This window comes from Micromesistius poutassou, assembly GCF_964030765.1.
Source record: "Micromesistius poutassou genome assembly, chromosome: 5".
Classification (NCBI taxonomy): domain Eukaryota; kingdom Metazoa; phylum Chordata; class Actinopteri; order Gadiformes; family Gadidae; genus Micromesistius; species Micromesistius poutassou.
Window position 1 is genome coordinate 2,561,326 of NC_140275.1, and position 19,972 is coordinate 2,581,297.

The 19,972-nt window shown below is 44.9% G+C and overlaps 3 protein-coding genes across 3 annotated transcripts; all 3 read right to left on the minus strand.

Moving 5' to 3' along the window:
* Window positions 1-214: 214 nt before the first annotated feature.
* On the minus strand, window positions 215-5,105 carry LOC311342984 (leukocyte surface antigen CD53-like). The gene is made up of 8 exons (XM_084467834.1): window positions 5,028-5,105; window positions 3,637-3,720; window positions 2,744-2,929; window positions 2,105-2,179; window positions 1,553-1,660; window positions 1,210-1,326; window positions 842-925; window positions 215-546 (listed from the first exon to the last, which is right to left on the minus strand). The coding sequence occupies exons 2-8, from the start codon at window positions 3,697-3,699 to the stop codon at window positions 475-477; spliced, it is 705 nt and encodes a 234-aa protein (XP_084323960.1). The 5' UTR covers window positions 3,700-3,720; window positions 5,028-5,105; the 3' UTR covers window positions 215-474.
* An 843-nt stretch (window positions 5,106-5,948) lies between these two features.
* On the minus strand, window positions 5,949-9,783 carry LOC311343795 (leukocyte surface antigen CD53-like; the record flags this gene model as incomplete). Its single annotated transcript, XM_084468756.1, has 7 exons — window positions 5,949-6,157; window positions 6,483-6,566; window positions 7,087-7,194; window positions 7,830-7,940; window positions 8,634-8,708; window positions 9,252-9,440; window positions 9,721-9,783. The coding sequence occupies 7 exons, from the start codon at window positions 9,781-9,783 to the stop codon at window positions 6,089-6,091; spliced, it is 699 nt and encodes a 232-aa protein (XP_084324882.1). The 3' UTR covers window positions 5,949-6,088.
* A 2,455-nt stretch (window positions 9,784-12,238) lies between these two features.
* On the minus strand, window positions 12,239-18,212 carry lman2lb (lectin, mannose-binding 2-like b; the record flags this gene model as incomplete). The annotated part of the gene is made up of 8 exons (XM_084467878.1): window positions 12,239-14,193; window positions 14,680-14,805; window positions 15,118-15,232; window positions 15,353-15,514; window positions 16,491-16,573; window positions 16,745-16,862; window positions 17,243-17,361; window positions 18,017-18,212. 8 exons carry the CDS (start codon window positions 18,210-18,212, stop codon window positions 14,051-14,053), a joined length of 1,062 nt encoding a protein of 353 aa, XP_084324004.1. The 3' UTR covers window positions 12,239-14,050.
* Window positions 18,213-19,972: the final 1,760 nt, after the last annotated feature.

Genomic DNA, 19,972 nt, shown 5'->3' on the forward strand with positions numbered 1-19,972 from the left:
GAGGGAAGGAGGAAGTGGTTTCATTCACAGCCGTGCAGATGAGCTGTGAAACCAGCGACCGGAAGCGGAACTCAGCATGCATGTGTTGCAGCCACATGGGTTAGTTTGGTGGGTGAGCCTTCAAGAGCCTTCGTTTCTGTGACGTTTGCCAACCAACTAACCATTCCCCTGCTAGGGGAATGACATTCACACAAACCTTTTTATTTTTGTATTATTACATCTGATATTTATTTGTTTTTTTGAAAGAGGACAGTTTGAAACATGTTGCATACATTTGGTATTGTTACATAAATACATTTTCTGTGGGTCATTTACAATAATGACTTTTTATAAAAATAACAATGGAAAGATGGTGGTGTAAGAAGGACTGTACAAAAGCACGGACGCCGCAGTCAGGGTTCGAGGGAGGGTGGGAATCCAGAGCCTGTAGCTGAGCTCAGAACAACATCATGGAGATGCACAGCGGGTAGGAATCTAGAGCTTGTAGCTGAGCCCAGAGCTGCTGATGTGACAGAACAACGTCATGGAGATGCACATTCCCAGGACCTGTCGGCAAAGAGACGAAATGTTTAACATTTTACCTTCATAATCTGACCAGGATTCAAACCTGTAGTGTTTTCAATGAAAAACACCAGCGCACATTTCTGACTGAGCGGTCGTCGTGGGTTAGGACATGCCAGACTGATCTTGGTGAAGTATATATTGAATAATATTGTGAACACCATGGTTGGTCTACAGTGGATTGTGTTCATTGCTCAGTAGAAAGGGTTCAACCAACTCCTAAATGTAGCAATGCAGCATGGCTGTTCTCATGATGAAGTGTGTGTGGGGGTCTTCTCACCTCCATGACGCAGAGGACAATAACGGCGATCCCAGTTGTGAGGAAGTTACTTTCGAACCAGTTCTTCAGTGCTCCCAGACAGCCCTTATGTGAAAGAAAGACCAAAACGTCATATATATACTGTATAGGTTGAAACGGCTGTAACCTGTTGTTTGGACCATTACATTTGTCCCTTATGTTGTATGAGTGTTGGCTCTGACCACTAATAAAGGTTTCCAAAGTAGTTATTGGTAATGTCTGAAAATAACCACACCATTAGAGGAAGAAGCCTGATAACAAGCCTGTTATAAATGACAATGTAGCACAAAACACTTATTGGCGACATGACCCACAGCATGTATCGTGTACAAACTGGATGCTGCCTCTACCTCTTTGGAGTAAAGCTCAGATGGGAGAGATGTAGTCGGACATGGAGTAATCTTGCAGCAGGATTCAGGCACGCTCTTGCCCCAGTCTGTGTAATTATAGACTCCACAGCAACCAAACTGAAACACAACAGATCCCCACTGCAGTAGCTCCTTCTGATAGGCTGACATTTAAGTGACATCACTGTTTCGACACTTCACGTTGACTTTCTAATGTTTTATAGCATGTTATACAGCATAGGGCCCAATGGATTTCGTGAAATAAGAAAACTTCACCCTTGGGGGTGAAATGGTGGCTCTGTCTGCTTCAAACTCCTACATATGTTTCCATCTTGGTTTCTCTCACCGTTTTCTGAACCAGATTCCAGTCACTGGCCAGATCAGTCTCTGTGGAGTTATGCAGTTTTTCATTGTGTAATCCCTTGTTCAGCTCGTCCTCCAGCAACTTGCCGATCTAAACAACACAGGACGGAGAGTCATCGAGACCGTGAGTGTACCTCGGATCATCACTACGGTTACTTACTTTTTAACCTGAAGGAAGATGAACAGGGAGGTAGGCGATAGTAGACTACTACTACTACTAATAGTGGAATAGTAGTAGTAGTAGTGATACTGAGACATTGTCTGCAGCAGGAGGGTTTCACCAGATCGACTAGCCAGGTGTCATAAATTCGCCATCTTTATTGTGGCCCATAGGTGGGGTCCTACCTCTTTATCATAGACCAATAGGAGGTCTCCTTCCTCTTTATCATAGACCAATAGGAGGTCTCTTCCCACCTCATTATAGACCAATATGTTTCCTACCACTTTATCAGCAACTAATAGGAGGTCACCTCCCACTTTATCATAGACCAGTAGGTGTACTTTCTTCTTCATCATTGACCAATCGGTGTCCTACCTCTTTCTCGTAGACCAATAGGAGGCAGGCGACGGCCAACTCCACCAGCATCAGGATCAGAAGCAGAATGAAGAACTGTGGATGGAGGTTCATTAGTACACAACTCAGTCTTAAGATAATCCTTTATTAGTTAGATAATATAATCCTTTATTAGTCCCACAGTGGGGAAATTTGCAAAGTTTGCAAAGTCTTCCCCTGTTGTTTCCCAGTACTCTGACATCATATCCAATACCAATCCCACTTATGGTACGGACATCCCTTTACTGTTCAGCCCCTTTGCTTCAGTGATTCAGAAACAGACAAAGTGTCAATATGAATCTTTGAAGACATTGTTGTCATGGCTGATGCCTCCACTGGCGATAATCTATCTATCTGACATGCTAAGGTATGGATCAACAACAACTTTATATTCAGCCCATACGATTTGATCTACCACATATTTGCATGATCATTTATGAGATGCATGATCACCACCACAACCTGGTAGGTGTCTCCATGGACCTGGAGGCTAGTGGTCATGAGATCAGTTTTGGAATGGTCTATATAATATCTGCTGTTGTACTGGTAGTACTTGGAGGGTACACTCCTCAACTGGTTAGAAGAGCGCTGTATCAGAACGTGGCCGGTGAGGGAACGTACGGTGAGCAGGAAGCAGCGGTTCTCCTTCAGTGCGCCGATGAAGCCCAGGAAGGCGATGCAGGTGACGATGATGCCGGCGACCAGAAGCAAGTTGGCCGCGGTCACAAACTTTGCGGAGGGGAGCAGTGAGTTCGCCTGGAAGCGGATCATGTACACCCCGAAGCCCAGCATCGTGGCTCCCGAGATCTTCGGACAGCAAAACAAAGGCACCGGCTTTATCAAACGGTTACCTACAAAGACCAACAGGTCCAGAGACCTCACGGGCGGATCCGGTGGTTTAAGGTGCCCCGGTTTGACCACCCGCTGTGATTTCGGATTATTATTTTTTTTTGTGATTTAGGAGTCCTCGCACTAGTGACATCACAAGTGGGAGTGTTCACCTAGATGTACTGTATGACAGATAGACCAACTGGTAGTATGCAGGACATGCCCACTTGTGATGTCACCAGTGGGAGTGTCCACCTAAATGATTGACAGATAGACCAACTGGTGGCCTGTAGGACACTCCCACTTGTGATGTCACCAGTGGGCGTGTCCACCTGGATGATTGACAGACAGACCAACTGGTAGTCTGTGGAAAACTGCCACTTGTGATGTCACCAGTGGATCGATTTTGAAATGGTGGTAAAGATGCCCTTTGTTATAAGGTTCAAGTGATGGTTTTCTACAAATTTGGATGATACTATTTCATTGGTTAAAGGCCTCAAAGACCTCTACAAACGCACTTTGTCCTCCTGTGGATGACCCTATAATGAGTGACATATCACCAGCGACCACAACATACAACTTTACACAACGACTGTTCCTCTGCCACCAGGTAACGTCAAATGAATGGTTGCCAAATGCAGTGGTAGCTGTGTGATTCATAGATGAGGTGATGCATGCATACGTACAAAGAAGAGGAAGTTGACTGCGCACATGATGTGCTTCAAGCATTTCAGACAGTTCTGAGCCATTTTTAGAAGACTTGGTCAGTGCTGAAAAACATTAGGGGTGGGGGTGGAAACACAAGCATCACTTTAACACATTCATATATATACACCGACCGGCTACCACACTCCCTTCAGTTAAACCTCAAAACCCACCTTTTCAAGATTGCTTTCACCACAACCTCCCTCCCTTCTCTCCCCTTCCTCCTTTATATTTTTATTAATATACGTTCTTATTAAATGATTACATTTTTTCACTCTGTACAGCGTTTTTGAGTATTTAGAAAAGCGCTGTATCATTTGAATGTATTATTATTACTATGATTAATATACTCACTGCTCTTAGCATCTTACACTCACCATTCTGTTCAAAACGTGTTGATTAGCCGCGTTAGTGCCGTGGGTGGAGGTGTTTTGGTGTGTGTGAGTGTGACAGGACCAGGTGCATGCAGGACCGTGTCTCCATTCACACCTCAGTAGCAGTCACACACCCACCCACCACCAACCTCACTTCCGCTGTGTCCCCTGGCGTTCCCCTAGGGTCCCCACTAGGCTGCTAAAGTTGCTTTAACTACAGCCGGACCCACGCCTTCAAGCCCTGAACTACATCGCCTCTTGGGTCTCACTTCATGTTGGCTAAGAATAGCTCCAACATGGTCTAAACATGGTGGTGGACTTCTTTCTTTTGGAACTACCTGAGGAGATCAGGTTTCGGTGGCAGTATCCTGTTTTATCAAACCTATAGTGACACATCTTTATAGAGAAGCCCTTATCGTTTGATCTCCAACTTTCTCCCCTAATTAATCGTCCAGTTTTTATATCTTTGACTTTATCCCTATTCTTATGTATTTTACGGCAATTGTACCATTGTTTTGTGTAGATGTTATCAGTATTGAAAAGCTCTATACCGATAGTTTGTGAACTGCCCTTTATGAAGGTTTGAACAGCGTTTGGTTTTTGGCTCGATCCAATTCATCCTGCGTCTGTTTCACTTCTTGATTTCACTTCTGTTGTTGTTTGGTACTTTCCTTACTGTGTCTTCGTCTCTCTCTGTCCAGCAGTATGAAGCTCGATCTTTTGACCCTTAGTTTGACCTTGAGGTTTGGGGGTCTCTCATATGTGTGGGGGCCAGTGAAGCCAAAAGAGTCTCCAACTGTCATCATAGCAAACCATCTCGGACCAGTTAAAAGAGATTATCTGTGAATCAGACATTGTTGTTTTCAAGCCCTACGCCACTACAACTACTTCTGCTATTACTACAGGTTTACCCGTCAGCAAAACAATCTCAAAAACGTAGTCGACGCATCGATGAACCAACACTAATATTCTCAACAAAGATTATATTCAGAGCTTACCTTAGGTCCCCAAGTGGAAACTGTTTTTTTATGAGCTGGATTCTGTTGGCCGACGTCTATGACTGACAACCCTGACTGAGAAAGCCTCCTGCGGTTTCCTGATGTCACTGCTCTCGGCAAGGGGGCCAACACCCCCTCTCGCTCTCTCATTTCCTCTTTCTAAAATCAGCATGGACAATAAATGTGCCCGGAATTGACAATTTCAACACAAACACAGCAGAATACTTTTACTGCCTTTCTATTTCGACAATGTCATCACAGATCTCTGGGCCGTGGATCTCTGCATGAAGTGGATTGAGGGGACCTTAATCTGGATTAAAGTGAAACCAGTTTAAACGCACATCACTGTTCTGAGTTTTGCCCAGTGACGTATGTTTAAAATAATGAAGGTTTAACCGCAGTGTGGCGTACATAACAGGACAGCTAGGAGGAGATTCAACACACACTTGAGACTTGAAGTCCTCAACGGACCTGTGCTTTATTCTGATCCTGATACACAATATACCACACTGATTAGCCACGTTAGCTTAGCATATGTTAGCAGTGCTGAACATCTATAGATACACGGTGACTTCATATCAGGAGTCATATCAGGGTTATAGGACGTCATTTTGCCATGTCATGAAAGGAAACACTAATAAGTTGTGATAAAGTGATAGATAGTTAATATAACCACATAACTAAAGACAGAGACACCCACATTACAATGTCTACATAGTGCTGTAATAGGAAAGCATTAGCAACCTGTTTTATCAAAGGTTTCTCATTTGGAGTAAAAGTAAAAGGCTTGGGTTTGCCCATGGGCTTAAGAAAGGTCAGAAAAACATTTGTGCCTTAATTAGTCTCACTGGAAAATACTTGCTTGTTTATACTTTTCTTTTTTTTTCTTTTTTTTATAATTAATATACTTACTATTTACATGTATTCATGGTATCATTATTGATCAGTTTTGTCATTGAGCATTGGCTGTAACTTGACTTGCAGGGAATAATTGTTGCCACACGTCCCTGAGGGACAGATAGGGGTGCGAGTCCAACTCCCTAACCCCTACGAAGTTGTTTTCAGATGTACCCCAGACGGTTCTGGCTGAGCAGGACGACCATGGGAATGGTGACACACATGCAAACCAGCTGTGAAGAAAAACAAGAGAAATCTGATCATTACAACTTAGTTTATATGAATTAGGAACACTACAGTTCACGTTCATTCTGAACATGATGCTTAATATTAATTCATGATTTTTTAACTATGTTGATTAATAACATGATTAATAACCTGCTTATAACAAGCTATAAGAGCAACATAATAACAGGACCTTGACTTAATTGATCACAATTTCTACGAACCAAAGTGACTATTCCCCAGGAAATGTTAACTGGAAGCCAGACGCTGAAGCTTTTATTTTGAAAGCCTAATTGTTTGATTGAATGAATAAACCCAATGAACGGAACCCACCTGTATGATGGAGAGAGCGATCACGCCGGCGCCCGTACTGCGGAAGTTGTGAGAGAACCAGTTCCTCAGCTTCTGGAGACAGCCCTGAGAGACACACAGTTCACATCCTCCTCAGAAGAGACACACACTAGGAGACACACACTAGTTCACATCCACCTCAGAAGAGACACACACTAGGAGAGACACACTAGCTCACATCCTCCTCAGAAGAGACACACACTAGGAGACACACACTAGCTCACATCCTCTTCAGAAGACTTTTAGAATTATAGATTTAGATTTTTACTATTGGCTTAACTTTTACACAATAATCATAGAGTAAATATGTGTGTAAAACTGTTTGAGAACTGTGAGTCTGTTACTGCCTATTGATAAAACACTTTGTTCTTAATAACGGTCCTACAGTTGCTTTGTTAACTGTTGGACCGAACAGCTGTGTAAATAAAATGTAAATAGGTAAATATTCAGTGAACTGCATCAATAATTCCATTGAGTTGTAATAAATATTCATTGTGCTACAGAAGAACAGGTTACCATCGGTCGAGAAGCCTGATGTTATTAACTGACACGTCTTTGATTAGTAGGCACTGGGTGTAGTACCTACCTCTGACCAGGTGTCGTAGGGGGTGCTGTCGCACTCGTCCTGACTGCAGCATGAGACAGGAGCGTTTCCCTCCCAGTCGGACTCCCCGTGGACTCCACAGCACTGGAACTGTCCGGCGGAAAGCCCATATATGGATTCATTACACTGATGTACTACACATACTTAGAGTATGTTTCATTGTGTTATCATACTTTGTGTGGGCAGCCTGGAGGATAAAGTATCTCTAATGCTTCCTCCTGCTGTCAGAACCGTAGAAGTGTTGAATGCAAGTACAATGATGAGTTGTATTGTAGTACTAGTACACAATAAGTAGTATATGTAGCAGTAGGCCGATATCTTACATAAAGCATGAAAAACAAATTACATTTGCATGGAAGATCCATGTTACAAAAATAAATACCGCAAGAATCAGTTCCCTCTAACAACGAAGGGAACTATTACACTGAAACCTGTGTGTGTGTGTGTGTGTGTGTGTGTGTGTGTGTGTGTGCGCGCGCATCTACATGCATATGGTGTGTGTGTGCGTGCGTGAGTGTGCGCAAGTGTGCGCAAGTACATTCATGCATTCACATCCAAGAGTGTGTGTGCGTCCACATGCATATGTGTGTGTGTGTGTGTGTGTGTGTGTGTGTGTGCGCGCGCGCATCTACATGCATATGGTGTGTGTGTGTGTGTATACATGCATATGTGTGTGTGTTCGTCTACATGCATATGTGTGTGTGTGCGTGGGGTTTCCCACCCACCAGGTAATGGACGGCGTCGAAGTCGTCTCGGAGGGTCTTGTTGGTGTCCGGCTGGGCGTTCCTCACCGCCTGCAGACTCCCCATCAGGTCGCTCTCTAGGTAGCTGTCAAGCTGCAGGGAGGACAGCACCCCCTTGTCACACCTCAGAGCGCCGCAGCTCATCGCTGCACACTAGCGCCCTCTCATGGCGACTACACAGTACTTCCCCCCCCCCCTCCTTATAAAAATTCTACCGTTTTCAAATATATAAATATAATATAATATATATTAAAAAAAAATATATATATATTTTTTTATCAATCTTTTTAATACATTTTTAATCAATCAATTAAAAAAGAAATCCTTACATTTTTTAATCAATAACAAATAAATGTTAAGTGATCGATGGGGTTGGGTTGGATATCACTGGCCCAGCCCCCTTAGGCCCCAATAGGAAAGCTCGGAGAGGTGGGGAGCTGTGGCCTACTGGTTAGGGCTTCGGCCTTTAAACCGAAGGGTTGCCGGTTCGATCCCCGACCCAGTAGGAAAATGTGGGTGGGGAAGTGGTTGGGCACTGCTCTCCCATGCCCACATCCACGGCTGAAGTGCCCTTGAGCAAGGCACCTCACCCCTCACTGCTCCCTGAGCGCTGTAACTGTAGAGGCTCACTGCTCTGGGTTAGTGTGTGCTTCACCTTACTGTGTGTTCACTGTGTGCTCTGTGTGTTTCTTCGGATGGGATAAATGCAGAGACCAATTTCCTTGTATGTGTGCGCATACTTGGCCAATAAAAGTTGTCTTTGGTATGACTCATACAGAGACATACCTTTGTGACGTAGACCATGAACAAGATGCCCATCGCCAACTCCACCAGTATCAGGATGGAGAGCAGGACGAAGAACTACAAGAACCACAAGGCAGCAGTTTAGAAACCAGAGAAAAACTACAAACAGTCATTTAGCAGCTATATGAATAATTATATAGTCACATACAGCAATAAATGTTAAATAATGGTATGTCTCTGCTTAGGTGTATGGTTATGAGTTAATTATGAATCTTTAACTCATTTATGATGATAACCTTCTTTGCTGACAGGTACTGACAGGTATGAGGTTGTATTGTGTGTGTGTGTGTGTGTGTGTGTGTTGAAGGTTGTGTGTGTGCTAGAGGCTGTATGTGTGTGTGTGTTAGAGGCTGTGTGTGTGTGTGTGTGTGTGTGTGTGTTGGAGGCTGTGTGTATGTCTGTGTGTGAGAGGCTGTGTGTGTGTGTGTGTGTGTGTGCGTGTGTGTGTCAGAGCCTGTGTGTGTGTGTGTGTGTGTGTCAGAGTCTGTGTGTGTGTGTGTGTGTGTGTGTGTGTGTCAGAGCCTGTGTGTGTGTGTGTGTGTGTACGTGTGTTGAAGGCTGTGTGTGTGTGTGTGTGTGTGTTGCTGCGTGGCCCCCCACCATGATGATCATGCAGCGGTTCTCCTTCATGGCCCCCAGCACGCCCAGGTAGCACACGCAGCAGGCGATGGTCCCGGCCGCGATCAGCGTGTTGGTGGGATAGATGGGCAGGAACCCGGGCACCACCGCCCCGAACAGGGAGTTCATCCGCTGGAACTCCCCGAAGCCCACCACAAACGCTGCGCACAGCTGGAGGACACACAACACCACAACACAACACAAACACACCTGTTACACCACGAATGCTGCGCACAGCTGGAGGACACACAACACACCTGGAACACACACAACCCAACACAACGGGACTGATGACTGGTTCCCAGTGTGTGTGTGTGTGTGTGTGTGTGTGTTGAGAGGTGACTGGTTCCCAGTGTGTGTGCGTTGAGAGGTGACTGGTTCCCAGTGTGTGTGCGTTGAGAGGTGACTGGTTCCCAGGGTCTACGTGAAGTGTGAGGAGGATGGAACGCACCCAGCAGAGGAAGTGGAGGAGACCAATGAGACTCTTCAGGAAGTCCGCCCGCTTGTGATCCATCCTGCTGCTCCACTCCCGGCCCTAGCTGAGCAGCACCTGTAGGGCTGAGGAGCAGAGAGGGTTCACTCAAACCGGCCTTTTGGAGTGCTACTACTCACCAGTCATTTAGCAGACACACAGTGAAACGTCCTTCAGAAGAGCTAGGTGCTAGGGGGCATCTGGCGCTAGGAAACCAACAGGTAGCCTGCAAACATTGAAATCAAACATTGGAATCAAACCCTAACCTAACAGTTGTTATTGCTTGGCACTTGTTTCTATGAACATCCTTACTGTACCGACAGCGATATACTGTTTCTCTTTCTTCTGACAAATGTCCTTATTGTAATTCACTTTGGATAAAAGCGTCTGCTAAATGCCCTTAATGTAAATGTGAATGTAAACCCAGAACCGTTGGGCTGGGAGTCCCCCGACCCCTCGAGCCAGACGGCCACTAGACCAGACTCCGGTCTGCCCCCGGTGACGCAGGCTAAAGGACATGTGTGTTTGGTGTGACAACACTGAGCCTGATGCCAGTGGCCCATGAGACAACACACTCATCACACAGTGGCTCTTCTTCTTTAGCTCAACAACATTAAAGCTCTCATTTCGCTGCATGTCAATCAATCAGCTGCTGTAGTTCAGAAATGTCTAATAAACGATTTAGTTTGTGATTAAAGTTATCTTATTAAACCACACACCAAGCCAAGCCAAATCTAGATGTATGGTTTATCCTAATGTTACTCTTATAAAAATCCCCCCTCACGTAATCCACATCCCACCATAAAACAACTTAACAGTACTAGAATATCGACACTCGCTTACTCTGACGCAGAGCTCTGGTGGGCGATCAGGGTCCGACAGGCCAGGGGCTGGTGGCTCTGAGGTGGTTCCAGTGCTCAGGTAGACTCACCTGTGTGCAGGTAGACGTTCACCTGTTTACAGGTAGGAACCCAGCTGTGTACAGATACACCTACCCCCAGGTACGAGCAGGAGGAGACAGAGGGAGCTGTGGGTAGAGGCAGTCTCTGTCTCAAACTGACCAATGGGGAGATGGTATTTGAAGTGAAATTCTTGGGATACAAACATTTCATTGCCCGTTATGACTGATTGCCTGTTATGTTGTGCATTTGACAAATAAAATAACTTGAGGTGGAGGAGCGAGGGGACGGGAGCGAGCTGATACGAGACTATCGGCCCCTAAAAGACCATCAAGGAATCTATGGAAGTACAGCCTGTCATACCGCACTTCAAGATGCTGGAAGATAACCCACACAGCTTAAGCCTGTTGTACTAGTGGAGCTAGAAGCTAACCCACACAGCTTAAGCCTGTTGTACTAGTGGAGCTAGAAGCTAACCCACACAGCTTAAGCCTGTTGTACTAGTGGAGCTAGAAGCTAACCCACACAGCTTAAGCCTGTTGTACTAGTGGAGCTAGAAGCTAACCCACACATCTGTGTAATTGTAGAAGCAAGTATAGAAATAGACACATCCTGAAATATGCTGATGACACAGTCATTGTTAGTTTACTGCAGAAACATGAGTCATGAAACATGAGAAACATGGGCCGGTGGTTGATAAGTTTGTCAGTTGGTGTGACAGGTCTTTTCTCCAGCTTAACTCCTCTAAATCCAAGGATATGGTCATTGATTTCAGGAGAAAACAACCTGGTTCTCCCCCACCCACTTATATAAAAGGAAGCAGCATAGAGGTGGTGGACCATTATAAATATCTGGGAACTGTGATTGACAACAAACTGAAATTTTACATAAACACTGATGCGATCTGCAGAAAGGGACAACAGCGATTGTACTTCCTCCGGAAGCTTAACTCCTTCAATGTAGATAAGGTTATCTTATCCTTGTTTTACAAATCTTTTATTGAATCTGTTCTTACTTTTGCCTTTATTGCCTCAGCCACATTGTGAAGGTGGCTGGTAAGATGATTGGTTGTCCTCAGGTCACCTTGACCAATATTTATGAGAAACAGGTCGTGCGGAAGGCAAATGCTATACTAGACTGTGTAAACCATCCCCTGCACTGTTTATTCGAGGTCCTTCCATCTGGCCGAAGATTTAGAGTCCCTGGTTTTAAGCTCAACAGGACAAGGAGCTCTTTTATTCCAAGTGCAATACGGTTGCTAAATTTGCACAATTAGCTAGTTGAGTAGTAGTGTAACAGTGTTTTTACTTATAGTAGTTGGTGTTATTATTTGTGTGTATGTGTGTTTATCTGTTGTGCTACTGTACCTGTATGTTAGCTGGCTGCAAGACAAGTTTCCCTTAGGGGACAATAAACAAACTGAACTGAACTGAACTGAACATCTTAAGCCTGTCGTACTAGTGGAGCTAGAAGCTAACCCATATGGCTTAAGCCAGTTGTGCTAGTGGGAAGCTAAGCCGGTGAACGCATGAATCTATTGGTTTAAAGTGAAGGAGGTTATAGGTTCAATAGCCAGAAAACACACAGCTACAATCCAGTTCACCAGAGTGACTTTTATTGAAATCCCTGCATGAAAAGTACTTATATTTCACTTTGGTCTGCCCAAAGACGTTACTAACAGATATAAAACATGGATCTAAGCAGCATAAACACATTCACTGCCATGACCTTATTACCAGTAATTTGTTGTACAATTACACAACGTGGGTGATGATTCACCGACTGACTCATTATAGTAACAAGTCTGGGAATAAAAGGAGATTTTATATGGCAATTTTTAAGTATGTAAACTATTACACCAAACAGGAAATGAACAGCACTTACAAGAACTAGAAACAAAAGGACAACAATCAAACAACCAATGAATGAGTGCTTCTCCAGTCAGACTGCAGCAGGTCTCGCTGGAGAACAGCTAGACATACACACACACACAAATGTCCCAGACAACGTCATTGCTGATATGCTACAATAAAGGTTTGATTGCAATACATACAATTATATTTTGTATTTGATCATAAGTGCTGCCACAAAAACCTTTGTTAGATTTTTGTTCGTTTTTAGTCGTGTTATTTTTTTTTATCACATTGTTTCTTTCCGTCTCAGAATGGCGCGGTTATGGTTTGAGTTCCAGACCACCATGACAGAACCATAACGTGAAAGAAGATCTTCCACATAAACATAACCCATCCCACTTCTAGTGAGATCCAGTTGGACTCTGATGATGTATGGACGCCAACACGTAGACACAATGCATGTCCACAAACAACAATATTGGACACAGCTAGATGTTAACATCTTTTTCATTTCAAAAAAATATTTTAAGTGAAAATTAAAGTTAGTTAAGACTAATCATCCAGATTTGAAAAATGCAAAAAAAAAAAATGGAGGGATAAAGAAAAAGCCTTTGCCTTAGTAAAGTCATATTGAATATTTAAGTATTCCACTCAATAAAGACAGATCTTGATTAAGGCACTGCTCATAAGGGGCATAAAACACAATTTATTCATGTCCACAGGTCAAACTCCTCATCACAGCTCCTCACAAGTACACCCATTTCATAACAGGAACAAGAAAGGTCGGTCTTCAGAGTAAAACTCTTGTTTGTCCAAAACTTCACAAAGATGACTTTAACCTTCCTCCAAAGCATCCGATGGCTCAGGGAGCATGGCACAACATCACCCTGTTCAACTCAACATGACCTGTACAGTAAGACTAGTCAGTAGACCGCAGTAGGCACTAGTAATGGAACTCGCCCGCACCACTCACACTCTCTAGTGGCAGTGGAGAGCTCTGGTTTGTCCAAAAACCCCAAGCCGCTCCGCTGACGTTAAGCGCTGGATCATTGTTGTGATATTAGTAATATTTGTGTGTATAGCGTGTGCTATACAGGGCGGTTTATGGCCTCAGTGCAAATATGGCTACGTCCAATGAGATGCAAACAGGTCAATATTCACAGTAGCTAACAGTATCTCTCTCCCTCCCATGGAACCTCCTGCTCCACCCCCCTCCCCTCCGTCTACCTTTCCACCTGTCCCTTCCTCCCCCTCAACTCCTTCACTCAGCTCTCCCACACCCCCACATCCACCCCCCCCTCTCATAGTGTATGTGTGTGTCTCTGTGTGAGTATGTATGCGTGTGTGAGTGTGTCTGGTGTATGTGCGAGTCAGTATGCGTGAGTGTGAGTGTCATCATGTATGGGAGTGTGCATTTGTGTGTCAGTGTGAGTGTGCGTGTTTATGTGTGTGCATGTCAGTGTGTGTGTTTATGTGTGTGCATGTGTGCGTGTCAGTGTGAGTGTGCGTGTTTAGGTGTGTGATTATGTGCGAGTGCGAGTGTATTTGCGTGAGTGTTCAATAGAATCTCTTGCGGCTCTTCTCCTTCCAGCGTCCGTAGGCCACGAGGCCAATGGCCCCCAGGACCCCGAGGCCCATCAGGGAGAAGAGCGCCGTGACCGCGTACTGCACACCGCTCATCCCCTCCTCCGGCTCCTCCACTGCAACACAGGAAGCACACAGCCTGAGCAGGAGACCACTTCCTGTCCTCGCTCGCATCGGCTAGGAGTGGGTCAAGTCTCAATAGTTTCAGTAGTCTCACTAGTGAAACGAGTAAGACTACTGAATCAATAGTCTCACTAGTTTCAGCAGTCTCACTATTTTCAGCAGTCTCACTAGTGTCACTATTTTCACGTCTCCAACTGAAATTGGCCTCACATCTGCAGAGGCCTCAAACTGAACGCATTCTTGTCACCACCGTCATCATCTTCATCCAAAGTATGACAATACTAGAACAGTTTCAATCATTAATATGAATCACGGAGCACAAAGAGACTAATTGAAGAGACTCTTAAATGAGTAACTCGACTTCGTTGATGAGTTTCCCTTCCTGAACAGGCGTATATGTAGCATATGTAAGGACATTATGCCGATGTGCGTTTGGGCAAAGGATATGTCTGAATTTTCAATTTGCAAATGTGTATTACCTATAAACTGCTGCATGTTGTCCACTCTGGGGACGGTCACCTCATCCTCCTCCTCCTGCTCCACCTCCTCCTTCGTCTTGTCCACCGTTAGCTCGTAAAGCTTCATGGAGATCAGGTCGTGGTTGTCTGCAAAGGCGGGAAAAAAACAACATCCGCATTTTATGTCAGGGTTTATGGCGGTTGGTTTTTAGACCAACCATATCTACTGTCTAACCCATACCTGCTACTCAATGACCTGGATATGTACCGTCTAACCCCTATCATCCACAGACAGGGTTTAGGGGGACATCAGACATACTTGGTTTAGGGGGACATCAGACATACTTGGTTTAGGGGGACATCAGACATACTTGGTTTAGGGGGACATCAGACAGACAGGGTTTAGGGGGACATCGGACAGACAGGGTTTACGTGAGATCAGATGAGGTCTTCATGTACCTGAGAGATCTCCAGTGACGGACGTCGCCCCGAAGTAGTAGCCCAGGGGCAGCCTCACGCCCGAGATGTCCGCACAGTCCCGCCATTCGCGGTGGCCATCCACGTCAGTCATGATCTGTGAAGGGGAGAGAGGGCGTCACACGGCAGAAGGGGGTGAGTCAGTCAGGGGTGAGTCAGTCTACAAACCTAACAATTGCCTTAGTGCTAGCATAGCCCCCTAGCGGTGGCGTCCTACCGTGAGCCGGCTCCTGATGTATCTGATGAGCAGGAAGGTGTCGTGGTTCATGTTGCGCACCATGGCCGTACAACCCCCGATCTCGGTGGGCCGTCCGTCACGCTCGTGGTCGTAGCTCAGCGTCCCGTTGCCCAGCATGGCCGACACATACGGGTACACGCGCTAGGGGACGGACAGAGAGTACAGGGTGACAGACAGACAGACAGACAGACAGACAAAACAGGATGAGAACCTAGCATGGACCATGGATACGGTTCGGGTTAGCCCCTAGGGAGTGGACTGCAGAACCACCAGAGGCAAACCGGAATCACAACACCCGAGGGTTAGAGGGAGACAAGAACATTTGGTTATAATAATCAATGGAATTAAATACATATTTATATATTTTTTTGTTGTTGCTACAATCATGCTAACTAAACCCCCCATTATTCTTGGGTCTCCAATGTTCTCTGTCTGGGTCTCTAGTGTTCTGGGGCTCAGTTTGGGTCAGTGTTCAGCATACTGCTTTGAATTGCTCTAAATATGATCTAAATATTTAAATGTTTGCATTATCCCTACAATATTCAGTTAAATACGTACACAGATATGTATGGGACACCTTTTCCTGTATGTATTTAACAAGTATCGACCAGATCATCATGATGGAATAACAGTAGGCCCAGAAATGGGGATGGTATTGATGGTATGGCTAAAGGCTACCTGAGTTCCTGTTTGTCTCTTCTGCATATCCAGGGCAGCAGAGAGATGGAGGACACAGTGGAATATGATAAACAACACACTCTGCAATTAATTAGAGACACTAGGGAACACTCTCGACACTATAAACTGGAGTAGCGAGTAGACCCTAGTGAACACTCCACACTATAAACTGGAGTAGCGAGTAGACACTCCACACTATAAACTTAGTATTGGTTAGACACTAGTGAACTACCAATACAGGTCAAGGGATTAGTTATCGGTATAAAATAGGGTAGAGATTATATCTGCCGTTCCAAATATCAAGATACAAACAGCCGTATCAAACGTGACAATACAGAAGAAATCAAACTGATATCATGAGTGACACAAAGGTGTGCGCACGCATGCATATTTATTACGCGTGTGTACAGTGCATGTGTACAGTGTGTGCGTGCGTCACCTCGCGGTTCTTGTCCTCATTGGTGTACGTGTCCACAAAGACACCCAGTCCGGTGAAGTGGTTCATGTTGCCGAACACCGGGCCTGCGGAAAGGTTCAGAACGTTCTAGAAGCCCTCGAAGGCGGCTGTAGCTGGCAGCTCGTGCTACCAGCCACACATTTACACTTATGCAGAGTCTAGGTGAACTCTGAACAAGTGCGCTCTGAACCCGCTGAAGCTGGTGAGCGACTCGGGTGCGGTCACCGTCACCTTACCGTTCTGCATGCGTTCTTTCGTCAGCCAGAAGGCCACACCGTCGCCGTGGAAGTTCTTCTTCCCCTCTCCGTGGACCTTGAACTGCACCTGCAGCTCCCAGTCCCTGAGATAGCAGGGCTGGGAGACAGAGGAGGTCACGGTTAATGGTGAACTGACTGCATTTATGTAGCACTTTTCTAACCAGTGGCCACTCGAAGCGCTTCACAATATTGCCTTACATGCGCACAGTCACACACCGACGGCGGTGTCTACCATGCAAGGCGACAGCCAGCTCGTCGGGAGCAGTTAGGGTGAGGCGTCTCGCTCAGGGACACATCGACACTAGGAGGAGCCGGGAGGAGATCGAAGTGGCAACCTTCCGGTTACCAGCCCAACCTGCTCTACCTCCTGTACCTCCTGAGCCACATGCCGCCCCGTTTGACGGGTTCGCTTCAGCAGCGTCTGTTAAGCTACGACATGCGCGCGATACATCTGCTTTGACATGTTTGGGGACTTACGATTCGACTCCACACCGCTCCCTGACGGCTCTGCAGGTCAGGGGTCAGCCTCACGTGGTCTGTGGTCACCATGGCATTCCCCATCAGGTCCCAGTGAGATGAACTTGAGGAGCCCAGCCCTACGGACGGAAGAATACTCACATTGAATATCAACACAGAGCCCAGCCGTTTCTCTATATAGGCGTCTATTCCATGTTGTGCACAGAATAGTTATTGATACCTTTCGATACATAATTTTTGTGATGTAATTTATTTCTATAAGACAGTGATCTGTGCGATACTACCTCAGCCTGCTGTGTGAGAAATATCTAATTACTATGAATGAGCTATATGATTCCCTCCTAGTAATAATGTCAAATATTTCCTAATCGTTTCCTACAACTTTAGGTGGTGTGTCTTGTATTATTTGGTACCTTTAATGTGGTGTGTCTTGTATCGCATTGTAACTTTAAGGTGGTGTGCCGTGTACTATTGATATTGTCTAGTCTGGTAACTTTAAGGTGGTGTGCCGTGTACTATTGATATTGTCTAGTCTGGTAACTTTAAGGTGGTGTGTCTTGTACTATTGATCTTGTCTAGTGTAGTAACTTTAAGGTGGTGTGTTTCTGGTTGGGAGCCACTGCCGACCACGGGCATTACATGTTCTCAACGCACACAACAGAACTAGCTGTGAATTGAGGGTAAACTGGTGATTCTGTCGACATTGAAGCGCTTGTCTCTGAGGAAGACGGGATTAGAGAGGGTGTCAGAAAGGGTGTCAGTGATGATCACTACCTTGGTAGGGCTTGGTCAGCGAGTACTCCCGCTTCAGGAACTCCTCCATCTCGTACACATTGTCGGCGGACGAGCTGCCCAGCAGGACACACAGAACCAGTAACAAACATGCCGATTTACTGATAGTTTTCAGGTAAACCAGTGAATCCGAAGTCAGTGATCGGGAGACTTTAGACTCGGTCACGACGGCCGCCATTTTGCAGAAAAACTCCGCCCAGATTTACTATTGGATAATCCGCCAAACTCCGCCCACGTTTTCTTATTGGACAGCCTTCTACGCCACGCCCATGTTTACTATTGGACAGCGTTCTAGGCTCCGCCCACATTTACTATTTCATATTTACCTATTTAGCGATTCTGAAAAAGATGAACTTATTGATTCCAGAGTAAATTGGTAATACCGTAAACCGACAAGATTTTTAACCAAAGACGTATGTGTTGTCATTTGTTTCGTTGATGGAATTGTACATTGGAATGATTACACTATATTGGACTGATTATATAAGACTATATGAATAAAATAATCACGACGGTTGTGTTACTCACAACTGTGATGTGTGGTTAAGTAGACTAATTGTGTGGCAACACATTTTATGCAAATAAGTAACTGGACATATATTTGACATAGGCCTAATGATATTTCATTAATACACAGGATCAGATGGTATAATTCCTTGTGCCAAAATCCAAGGAAAACACATATTCAGAAGCCCCTGCCCAAACCAACCTTATAAGCACGCTGGCCACTAAGCTACCAACCAAAGGTGAAAAACACATGACAAATGGCCCAACTAACAGCAGTATACGGTATGCATACTGCTGTATTCACTGCTGTTAGTATATATATATATATATATATCAATATAAAACAAATTGTCAACGACAAGTCTACTAATGAAACTAACTAACTAACTAACTATACTATCTACCTCATCCACTCATATTGCTATAATGATTCACATAAACAGTTTTATTATGTTTTATTGTCTGAGGGTGATGCATGTTTTCTAATGAACAAAAAAATAGTAGAAATAGAAATAGTGAGATTTGTGAAAGAGGTTCACACATTTTGTGACATCAGATACATACATACAATGGGCTGTTGGATGAAGGTTAACTGACTAGTATGATTGGTAAACTGAGCATTTATTTCACGACAAGTGATGGATTGGCTCTTTGTACGCATGTTTCAGTTTTCAGGTTTCATATCTGACCCATCATTTCCACTGTGAGTCTCATCATGTCTGCAGGTTCCTCCTCATCATGGAACCCATGATGTGAGCTCACACAGAGCCCAACACTCCCTTCATCAATCCCCTGCCATTACGGCGGCCTGTAAGTGTCACCTTTATCTCCGGCGGGACAGCGGGCATTAGGCACAGACAAACACCTCTGAACATAAATACTCACGCTGTTCAGACCCGGCGCAGCGGGGGATATGGCTGGTCGATCTGTGGGTGAGATACGACGCCTGGCCGTGTCAGACGGCCTTTAATGGGGCTGTCACCCCCCCACATCCACTCACGCCCCACCCACTCAGTGCTGACCTGCGGAAAGACGCGTCTAATTGAGGAGCTCATTTCCGAGGGACTGAGAGCCATTAGGGCTGGGTCCTCAGGCCACTTCCTCCATCGACGTCTCAATCACCAACATGGCTGATCAACTACTCGTTCTTCATAAAAAAACGGTTTGATAACATCATGTCAATATTCATTGATTCATTTTGCACATATGCATATTTGTTTATCACTCTATACATGTTGAATAAGATAAGATAGGATAATGCTCAGGATAATCCCAGAAGGGAAATCCTGTCAAATGCATTTCAGTATTAGAAGAAAAGAGATAAAACATAAAAACAAGAAGAAAACTGCAAATAATCTCCAGTAAAGATGAATGTCCATCTTTGCTGAATATTATTTGCAGTTACACAACACATATGTCCGTACATATATT

Bases quoted from the DNA above. Each gene is read 5' to 3' on its own strand.
- LOC311342984 (XM_084467834.1), bottom strand. From the start codon at position 3,699: ATGGCTCAGAACTGTCTGAAATGCTTGAAGCACATCATGTGCGCAGTC. The intron at 2,930-3,636 runs GTACGTATGCAT...TGCTGTCCGAAG, and splicing joins CAGTCAACTTCCTCTTCTTT to ATCTCGGGAGCCACGATGCT. The intron at 926-1,209 runs GTAGAGGCAGCA...CTTTCACATAAG, and splicing joins CTGAGCTTTACTCCAAAGAG to GGCTGTCTGGGAGCACTGAA.